At 46.4% G+C, this 11,135-nt stretch overlaps 1 protein-coding gene across 2 annotated transcripts; it reads right to left on the bottom strand.

Annotated features, from left to right (window-relative positions):
- Window positions 1–478: 478 nt before the first annotated feature.
- Window positions 479–8,814, bottom strand: got1 (glutamic-oxaloacetic transaminase 1, soluble). 2 transcript variants are annotated; one of them, XM_084709418.1, is made up of 10 exons: window positions 8,561–8,814; window positions 5,113–5,294; window positions 4,598–4,721; window positions 4,037–4,149; window positions 3,762–3,866; window positions 3,315–3,465; window positions 3,018–3,183; window positions 2,514–2,656; window positions 2,238–2,283; window positions 1,968–2,056 (listed from the first exon to the last, which is right to left on the bottom strand). In XM_084709418.1, exons 1-9 carry the CDS (start codon window positions 8,667–8,669, stop codon window positions 2,276–2,278), a joined length of 1,101 nt encoding a protein of 366 aa, XP_084565544.1. In that variant the 5' UTR covers window positions 8,670–8,814; the 3' UTR covers window positions 1,968–2,056; window positions 2,238–2,275. The 2 variants fall into 2 exon arrangements, with proteins under 2 accessions (XP_084565543.1, XP_084565544.1); XM_084709417.1 differs by lacking the exon at window positions 2,238–2,283 and having other exon boundaries at window positions 479–2,056; window positions 8,561–8,810.
- Between the last annotated feature and the right edge of the window lie 2,321 nt (window positions 8,815–11,135).

The following is an 11,135-nucleotide window of genomic DNA, read 5'->3' as shown; positions in this document are numbered from 1 at the left end:
GTTTCTAATGGCCCAAGTGCATAGCAACCCACTACTTGATTCAATTTCTACATGAGTTTGGATCCAGAGATGATATCAGGAAAAACAAGCCTAGTGTATGTTTCAAACCGAGAACCATGATCGCTTCAATAAACAGATTGAAACAAAGACCTCTGTTGTGATGTCATGTGTTTGTGTCTCGTCGTCATGGGTTAGGGTCACAGACTTCACTAGAGGATAGATACCTCATGGATCTCATGGCAGCTCATTCTCAGAACTAGATGGAGTACCAGGTTCTGAGAGGAACATTTTCTCATCCCTTCTTCAGACTGGTCACACTACTCAGTCAGTCACCACAATATATGGTCTGAACACACACACACACACACATGACAATCCCTCTGGGATGATAGACAAGCTACCGTACATCTAGCACACAGCAAACAAACACTTGACTGTGTCAAGCTTGTGTCGCTAATCCAGCAAGTATGACACAACCCCTTTTCCAGGTCTTATTTATTCAGCGTGTTGTTACATCGTACGCGTACATTTTGGACTTGAGAATCTCACAGTTGAGTCTTGCAGCAGAATTGAACACAATACATCCATCAGAGGCCAAACATGAGGCCTTTTGTGCATTGAGTATCTAATATATTATAATATAATATATATATATATATATATATATATATATATGCAAAAGTACAGACTTACAACTGAAAAACAGGCCTACTTGGTGGAATGTGAATACTGGACTGAAAGGTTGAAACAACATAAAACAGGTAACCATACTTTGGTACATTTTGGGGATCATTCCATGGTATGGGGTGTGAGATCGTGGCCCCGTGGGGACAGGACAGAGGAGTTTGAAAAGAAGGCGGAAGAGGAGGGTGAAACAAGGAGGAGGGGAGGAAGCCACCATTGTCAAACAGCGTGTGAACACTTGCAGTGTTCTGATCTTGAGGTGTTCTGACCAACACAAACTGGTTCTCTCTCCACACACACATGCACACGCACTCCAAGAAATGTAGAACTTTCCTAACTTTGTCTTCCCTGCCTGCCTAGGAATAAGTGATATATCAGTCTCTCTCTCTCTCTATCATGGTCTTTTACAATCTCTGTTCTTCAGTTGGTCCTAATCATTTTGTTCGTTTCATACTATCTATTTGCTCGGTCATTTTATAAACTTTTGTTTTAACCTTTGTGACTAGAGCTTGTAAATTCAGGAAATGTATACTGATTAATCAGTACATGAAAACCAGGAATATGCCTTCAACACCGGAAATAAAATTATAATTAAAACATATAAATTAGATTGTATATCATTAAAAATATCAGATAGATGACCGTGGCCAGTATGTCCGGACTTAGTCCTACTATCCACATACACACGCAAACACAGCCTTGGTGTGTGTGAACAATACCTCCTGAGCTAAAGGCCGGACACTGTGCTTATCTGTCATCTTTCTGATGATGACCTGAGAACTAGTCAATAAGAACAACAGCACCAAAACACAACAATTCTACCAGATAACTTAAATTACAACACCCACTGCAAGTACATCTACACACAGGGAGTGAACACAAACTAATATAGAGCAGAGTATGATGAACACCTCTTTCAAACCCTCACAACTGTTACGCTGCTGTGCGCATTAACTTAAGATTTAAAATGGATGTTGATCTAGACTGTTCCAGAGCCTGCACTGTCCTGGTGAACTGGGACACATGGTGTGACAGGGTGTGTGTGACAGTGTGGGGGGTGAGTGTGTGACAGGGTGTGTGTGATTCTGTGTGTGTGTGACTCTGTGTGTGTGTGTGTGCTGGTCAAACAGACACCACCATCCACATCTAATACACCACAGAGCAGCTGCAGGGACAGGAAGTACTGAGGAAGGTGCCAGGCCCTCGTGGCTTGTGGATAGCGTAGTCCTCTCCTACTGGACCTTGGTGACGGCCTCGTATATGGACTCGGCTACGTAGTCGATGTTCTTGGTTGTCAGACCGCACATGTTGATGCGCCCGCTAGCCATCAGGTAAACATGCCTCTCCTTGATCATGAACGCCACCTGCTTAGCTGTGAGGGGGGGAGGGAGGTTGTTTAGAGGGAGAAACAGAGAACAAGCTCATCTGCAAATCTAAGAGACTACAGCGTCAGAACTTCCCTCTGGGGTGTGTGAGAGAGAGCCTTTTATGCCTCTCTCTGGCACTTTTTCCTGGTTTGAAGTTTTTAGATTGATGAGATATTTAAAACAAACCCTCAGAACTTCAGGGAAACACACTGGAGACCTAATATTCATTTATCTGGTAGAGATAAAAAAAAAGATTATCTACCAAGAGCAGATGGCGTGTGTGTGTGCGTCCGTGCGCATGTTATTAGTCTGTGTCAGTTTGCACCTGGAGGTTTGTGTATGTATGCTTATGAGTGTCCATGTGTTGTTGGATAGTGGCCATGTGTGTATGTGTTGTGTGTACACACTAGAGGTGTGTGTGTGTGTGTGTGTGTATGTGAGTGTGTGTGTGTGTGTACTCACGGTTCAGTCCGGTGAAGCTGAACATGCCTATCTGCTGGGTGATGTGGTCCCAGGTGCCAGGAGTCCCCAGGGCCTGCAGCTTCTCCTGCAGCTGAGCCCTCATCAGCAACACCCGGTCGGCCATGGTCTTCACATTGTCCTTCCTGTATGGGGAGGAGGGAGAGAGAGTGGGAGGGAGAGGAGTGGAAAGTATAACAGAATCATGAAATGGTCGGATTTCGACCCGAGGAAAGTTTGTGTATGAATGTGTGTACGCAATAGCAATATAATATAAAGTGTGGATCAGATGGCTGAGCTGTTAGGGAGTCGGACTATTAAATCAGAAGGTTGTTGGTTCGATTCCCAGTTGTGCCAAAGGATATTGTGTCCTTGGGCAAGGCACTTCATCATTCTCAGGGAGAATGTCCCTGTACTTACTGTAAGTCGCTCTGGATAAGAGCGTCTGCTAAATGACTAAATGTAATGTGTGCGTATGTGTGTGTGTGTCCCGGTGTGAGTACCCACCACTCAGCGAAGAGCTCGGGGGTGTTGAGGGTGATGGCCACCAGGCGAGCCCCCTGGGACGGGGGGTTGGACCAGGTGGTCCTGACGATCTTCTCCATCTGGGACAGAACCCTGCTCAGGTTGTCCTGGTCACGAGCCACCACTGTCAGGTTCCCCACCCGCTCATCTGACACAAAGACACACACACACACACGGACGTGCACACAGTTAATCACACACAGTCTGTGTGTGTGTGTGTGTTGGCATGTCTGTGTGTGCATGCGTGTGTGTGCGTGTGTGTGTGTACTGATGACTCACTGTAGAGGCCAAAGTTCTTGGAGAAGGACTGAGCACAGAACATCTCAAAGCCCAGAGACACAAAGTAGCGCAAAGCCCAGGCATCCTTGTCCAGGCAGCCTGACGCAAAGCCCTGGTATGCCGAGTCGAAAAACACAAACAGGTTCCTGCGCTGGAACGCGGGAGAACACAGGAGAACACCTTAGAACCAAGAGAACGTCTCAGCGAAGGTCAATTACTAGAATACTACACTCGAGAAATACTCCTTCTAGATGGGTAGATGGATGGAACAGATGGAACAGATGGAATGATGGATAGATGTATGGATAGAAAGATGAATGACTACTTTATTTATTTATAGTGATCTGATACAGGGTCCGGATCTCTGTCATGTTGCAGGTTACTGAATAGTATTGTGTGTGTGCAAGCACGTGTGTGTGTGTGTGTGTGTACACTTGTGCGTCTTACCATCATGACCTCAGCGATCTGCATCCACTGCTCTGGGGTGGGGTCCGTGCCAGTGGGGTTGTGGGCGCAGGCGTGCAAGACGAAGATGGAGTGCTCAGGGGAACTCTGGCGCACGGGGTGAAAAGGTCAAAGGTCAACATGCCGTCGCTGAGTCCTTCTGTAGATTTTCTGATGTTTGAGCCACAGGAGAAGTAGGCTGTGCAGAAAGGCTGACGAGGGTTCTACAACGTCTGTGTATTTCCAGCTAAAAGGAATGGCATTCGCCGGAACGTTACCTCCAGGTCTCCAAGGAAACCGGCCAGGTCCAGGCCTCTCTTCTCAGCATCCCAGTATTTGTAGGAGCGCACGTCTTCAAAGCCGGCGCTGGCAAACACAGCGTTGTGGTTCTCTGCAGGATACACACACACACACATATAAACACAATGCACACACACACACACACACACACACAGGTACTCAAACACACAGAAAGATACAGAAGCACACATGCACACCGTTGACCTTTACAGGTCTTATCAGGTGGGTTTGATAAAGACGTTTTAACCAAACCTGTTCATTAAACATCCAAACATGCTAAACAACCGTGCCCGAGGAAGTCACTCAGATAAGGCCAGTGCACAAAGTCCAAACCGAGGAATTATAACCGGATCAACTCTTAAGCTACAACTTCCAGTATGTGTTTATGCGTGCGCATGCGCATAGTTTGTGCATGTGTATGGTGTGTGTGTGTGCACAGAGTGTGTGTGTGTGGTATGTGTGTATGCGAGTGTCGTATGTGTTCATGCAAGTGTGTGGCGTGTGTGGTATGTATGGTATGTGTGTGTGTTTGTGTGTACCCCAGGTAGGTGCAGAAACATAGACAGGCGTCTTGGTGTTGTTGGTCCCGTTGTGAAAGCGTCTGAGGAATTCCGCCCCCATCTTCAACGCACCCGTCCCCCCCAGACACTGCACAGCCCCCACCTGAGAGAGAGAGATTCAAAAGATAGAGTGATTGAGTCAGAGGAGGGGTAGGAGATCATCAAAATGGTACACTTCCACTTAGAGATTCATGCTGTTTAATTGTAACTTGCTTAACTACATGGTCCTAAGGTTCTTCCCTTTGGCACTTATTTTTTTGGTTGTTCACAATCACAATGTGTGCTTCTTGTTTTTCGCTACCCACAATGCTTTGGGGCTATCTTGTTATTATCAGTGACCTATGCACTTTGTAAAGCTCTCTCTCTCTCTTGGAAGTCGCTTTGGATAAAAGCGTCTGCTAAATAATAAATGTAAAGTAATGTAAAAGATTGTTCTACCCTGTCCTCCATTCTGCACCCACCCTGTTCTACCCTGTCCTCCAGTCTTCACCCACCCTGTTCTCCTGGATGGCTGGGCTATCCTCCCCCAGGGCGATCTTGGAGGCAGAAGACCTGAACTCAGGTAACCCCAGGATGCCCAGGTACTCATGGTTCAGACTGTTGTCCTCCACGATGATCCTCTCCACCTTCTTCACCACAGGGAGCACCCACGGCTGGCCTGCATCTGTACGGTAGGCTGGGGGGGGAGAGAGGGGGGGGGAGGGAGGGAGAGGGGGGAGGGGAGGGAGAGGGGGGGGGAGGGAGGGAGAGGGGGGGGGGCAGAAAGGATGAGAAAAGATTGACTAACTTTCCAACGTAACTTGAATACCTGCTCGGATAAACTATGTGTTTACTGTAGACTTGTTGTTGATCTGCCCCTCAGTTATCTTAGCTGAGTCTAGATAGTCACAGGGCTAACAGTCTAATGGTCACGGATGCAGCAGTCTCGACCAGACTAAACCTGTTTGGTCCTGTGAGACTAGAACATGCACTTTAACCTGTTGTCCTTAGCTACAACCTGCAGAAGCAGTGATAAGGGGTGTATACACACTGGCACATCACCAATAGAAAACACAGATATACTGTAAATAGTCTATATATGCACATATAGGGCAGTGAGTGGTGTTACTTAGGTCATATTTAACTGTGCTAACCAATATGAGAAAGTCTAATTTCTAGTTTCTATCTTTGGTAATAACAAATGTAATAACAAACTAGATCTGCACACTCAGCCAATAGCTTTAGAAAGACACTTTATTTTGTCCCTGTGGGGAAATGGGTTTACAACACAATCACAAGGCAATTTGTCAATATAATTCCCCAGACATACTTACAAACACATACCTTTCACCTAACCAGACTAGCTAGACACCCTGCTTAGGTTTCAAGGAGAGTCAAGGAGGTGCCAACCATATTGTTTATCGTATTAATTATTCTGTCCTGTATGTAGACTAGCAGTGTGGTCCTGTATGTAGACTAGCAGTGTGGTCCTGAATGTAGACTAGCAGTGTGGTCCTGTATGTAGACTAGCAGTGTGGTCCTGAATGTAGACTAGCAGTGTGGTCCTGTATGTAGACTAGCAGTGTGGTCATGTATGTAGACTAGCAGTGTGGTCCTGTATGTAGACTAGCAATGTGGTCATGTATGTAGACTAGCAGTGCGGTCATGTATGTAGACTAGCAGTGTGGTCATGTATGTAGACTAGCAGTGCGGTCCTGTATGTAGACTAGCAGTGTGGTCCTAAATGTAGACTAGCAGTGTGGTCATGTATGTAGACTAGCAGTGTGGTCCTAAATGTAGACTAGCAGTGTGGTCCTAAATGTAGACTAGCAGTGTGGTCATGTATGTAGACTAGCAGTGTGGTCCTGAATGTAGACTAGCAGTGTGGTCCTAAATGTAGACTAGCAGTGTGGTCCTAAATGTAGACTAGCAGTGTGGTTCTGTAGATTTGCATGTCCTCAGTTCACAGCAGCTAGGCAGCTGAAGGGATTACCAGGCATTAGGCTTCCTGAGCTGATCAGCCCTGGTATACAGCGAGAGAGAGAGAGAGAGAGAGAGAGAGAGAGAGAGAGAGAGAGAGAGAGAGAGAGAGAGAGAGAGAGAGAGAGAGAGAGAGAGAGAGGTGGGGGCAGAGAACAGAAGTGACACAGCACAGTTCTCTAAAGGGTCAGGCTGTGTCCACAATTCCAGCCTAGGCAACATGCTCCCATTGGTTGCTGATCCCCATCGGTTGCTAGGCCTCTGTCGTTCTGTGGTAATGACTGTGGACCTTTCATGGTGCTGACCACTGAACTACAACATTGTTGAAAGCTATTGAGCAGAGATAGCCTGCACCCCATAATTGTGAGGGAGGGAATGGAGGGGGTAAGAGGGAGTGGTTTTGGTGGAAAAGGGGATGTAGGCCAGAGCTTTAGGTTATTACTACAAACTAAGCAAAAATGAGCCTGTTGTGAACTGTTGTACCACAGAGAGCCTGGTAAAATGCTAATCCTCAAGGTCAGAGACCTGAGAGGCCAAGCTGTGGCTACAGAGCTCTGCAGCATGTGTGCCCGTCTCTCTTCTTCCCTCACATTCAACCATCACTATCCAGGTCTGTCTTACTGTCTGCCTCACATCCAACCATCACTATCCAGGTCTGTCTTACTGTCTGCCTCACATCCAACCATCACTATCCAGGTCTGTCTGTCTGCCTCACATCCAACCATCACTATCCAGGTCTGTCTGTCTGTATTTCCCTCATTCAGTCTCTCACAAAGGATTGCTATATGAACGATCATACAATCACAACCTTTATAAAGCTGCCATCAGGAAAGCAGTCACAATTGTATCTGAGGCCAATGAACAAAGTGCAATAGCCTGCTTGTTTGTTTGTGTGCGTGTGTGTGTGCGTAGGTCTAATGATTATTAAGTAATGATGTTCCCTGTTTGAAGCTTCTGTACTCTTTCCTACCAATAGAAATGAGGGGTCATTAACGATTAGTCTACTGACTGATGCCATCGGGGAAATAACAGGTTCTCTTGTTTTGGTGTGGTTGAGAGCCACACTGTGACTCAGCTGAAACATGAACATGATGTGCATGCTTGCATGCTTGCCTTAGGTAAACCACTGATTTGACATGATAAGGTTGTAATAGTTGAGGGCGTAAGGAAGGTTGGGAGTCCATATAGGATAGTGAGTGGGAGTGGACCTCCCCCCCCCCCCCCCCCCCCCCCCCACACACACACACACACACACACACAGACTTTGTTCGGAAGGACCTCCTCGAAAACGAGACGCTGCATCTCAAGGGGTTATCCTCCAAACAATACATAAAAAAAAAAAAAAGTGAAGGAGTCCTGATTGTGGCATATTGATTAGGTGACAATGACACAGGCAACACTCCTATCATCTCTACTCTCGTGATTAACAGCCTTCTGGGTGATTGCCAAAAACGGAGATATCAGCGTTATTCCTCCGGCCCTGGACCGGCGGCACAGTTAGACCGCTGTTATTCAACAAACTTATCAATAATAACAATTTACACGCTTATTCCTTGAACTTAATTACTGTGAAATTACAGTATTTGAAATAGCCTAATTGGTTACATTTATTATGGCTGGTACAGTTTGTGTAAGTAAACGAGTCACTTATTATAAGGAAAAACAGCTCGTGGCTTCATAGCTTAGAGCTTGCGCTGTCTTGTGGCCATCTACATTCTCATGGAATAGCCTACATAGGCTACAGCAGTTGGAGACAACTCTTGTTATTGTACTAGTTGTAGGCCTACTAGGTCCAAATAAAATAATTTACACCAACAACGTTGGTAAATAAATAAAAGCGTTAGCTTGCTACATTTAACTAAGAACGAATTCATGGCTTTTTAACATAAGGATTCAAACAAAACAAAATAGCCGACGATGACTTTGTGACAGTTCGCTTGACTTGCTGTCAGGTCCCACGGCCTGATCGTAGCATCATCTTACCTCCAACTCCAAGGTTCACCTTGTTGGGGTTTTGGTCCTCGCGGAAATCCGACGACAACTTGAACACTGCCACGGGAACAGCCTGGGGAACCTCAGTGAATACCGACATGACGCTGAATATGACTGGATTTAAATATTGAGAATTTAGATTTAGTCAATTGGTATTAACCGCTAACCTGGCTATGTATCAGCTTCGCAAGGACTTGCTATCGGCTCTGCATTCACCTTCAATTTAGAGATGTGCAATGGAGAATGGGCGTGAACGATGTGACCAATCGAAATTGGGAAAGAGCAGCTAACCCAATCAAACGCCTAAATCAGAAAAGGTGAAACGAGTTCCGCCCACGAAAGTTGTCCAATGAACATTGTGAGTTTTCGATTGACGCATTCCGATGCAAATCTTGGTCCGAAAGAGGCGGGATTGTTCACCAGCGTCACCCGTTCGGAATACGTCATGGCAGCCACACGATGGCGCTAGAATCCTTCTTTTGGTAATAGTATAGTTTAGTTGTCTATAAAAAGCTTTCCAGTGTTGTCATGACTATTGCACAGTCTGTCTGTAAACTCCCTGAATGGTATTTTACATCATTTATACATCCAAGTCACACAAGTGAACCAATGATAACAAATCGATCACAGGGGTACTTTTGGCAACTCAGCTAAGAAAATATGTGGTGGTGGTGGGGGGTATGGGTCTTGAATTAAATGAGGACAGCTTTCATCTTAGTTAATCCTTATGTCAACCTTGCTTACGAAGCCCAGCGATCCATCCCTTATACTCATCCATGGGTGAATACCTGAACCAATCCAAACTAAACAAGGAGTTGAATAAAATGACATCTCGTTCTTAAAAACCTTCACAGAGACAGAATGATACAAGTGTTTTGTTGTTTCATGTGTACGTGTGTGTCTGTGTTTCCAGCCCAACAGCAGTTGCTCCTCTGTGTTGTTCCCCGGGGCCTGGGTTGGGGTGATGTGTAAACAGGCAGGCTTTCGGGCCCTCTCTCTCAGTTGTCTCCCCAGGGTAAAGTGGTTGATAGATGAAGGCTACTTCACTCTCTCTCTCCCTCTTTCTCTCTCTCTCTTTCTCTTCCTTACTTCTCTCTCTCCCTCTTTCTCTCTATTCCCAGTCACTGAAGGATAATGCACATTTACTCAGGAACCATGTGAAATGCTGCAGTATTGATTGTCTCAGTCTGAATGGCTTTATGTCTACCTGTCAGACCGATAACCTCTCAATCCCCCCCCCCCCCCCAACTTTCTTAGTCTCTGTCTCACTGTCTCTCTCTCTCTCTTTCTCTATCTCGTTCTATCTTTTTCTCTCACTCCTCATGGTCAGTGAGGGTCAGTGAGGTCTACGTTGTTAGGGTGCAGAAGCTGCTACACATGAAGGAAGTTCAGATCGAACTGCAGTAGTCTGAATTCCCTACTGTAACACACACCCTTTCCTCCACCACCACCTTCTCCACCCCCCCCCCCCCCCCACCCCTTCATGCCCCCTCCTTCACCATCCCCCTCTCTGCCCCTTCTGACAGTAGACTTGATGTGTTCATTCTTTCCGACCAGGTGAGGGTGTCATGTGTGTTGCCTATCACTGTCATCCTAGCAATTATGGGATTTGAGCTCCCTGAACAGGCTTGGGTGCCTGCAGGCGTGTGTGTGTGTGTCCACGTTTGTGTATCTGTGCTTGCGTAAACGTGCGTGTGTGTGCCAGGGTGTGTGTGTGTGCACACTTGCATGTTTGGATATCTGTATGTGTGCGCACGAGTATGAGTATGACCTCTGCATGTGGACACGTGCGTGTGTGAGTGTGTGTGTGGTTGGGGTGATGTAGGGGGGGGGACTAAGATGAATAGGCTCAGAGGAGAGGAGTGAGTCAGGGGAGAGGATGACAGGAATCGCCCCTGGTCAGATAGAGCCACAGGGATGGGCCTGTTACTGAGACATCAGTGAATTAGGCCCCCATTCTGTGTAGATTCATCCAGTTATCACAGTCTGACACATTAGTGGGTCCGTGTGTTGAGAAACCAAAGCTCTACGAAGCTAGGGTTGCGGTCAGTTCAAAAAGTGTTTTGAGAAGCTTTCAGGATTTCATCAATGGTGTAGGAAGCTGACACCAAGCACACACACGCACGTTGCCACATTCCAACAGATGTATCATTCAACTATAAACAAAAACGCGTGTATGCACACCCACACACACACACACAACTTTACATTCCACAGGCAGCCTAGCGGTGTGTTGCTCATGTAGCAATACCTGCTGCCTCTGTGGGTCAGTGAGCAGTGGTGACTGAGGGCCTTTTCAGCACACACCACTGTTTGTTTTCCAAAGACAGTGTCATCAATTCTACTACAATGGGCCAGACACACTACCAACAGAAAGGGGGCTCCATGCTTCCATCTGAGCAGTGACTGATGGGACATGAAGTAGCCAACATGGCTCTTTTGTTAGTCAGCGTGTGTCTGTGCTACTCGTGTGTTTGTGTGTGTGTGTGTATCGTGTTCCCTTTGGCGAGGGCAGTTGATAGAAAGATACATGCCCGTTCGGGCTCCATCTGAAAGTCCACATTCC

Source organism: Hypomesus nipponensis, chromosome 11 (assembly GCF_054491055.1).
Source record: "Hypomesus nipponensis isolate SF chromosome 11, ASM5449105v1, whole genome shotgun sequence".
Lineage (NCBI taxonomy): Eukaryota > Metazoa > Chordata > Actinopteri > Osmeriformes > Osmeridae > Hypomesus > Hypomesus nipponensis.
Note: the sequence above shows the minus strand (reverse complement) of the source record. Positions and strands in the feature narration are given on the sequence as shown.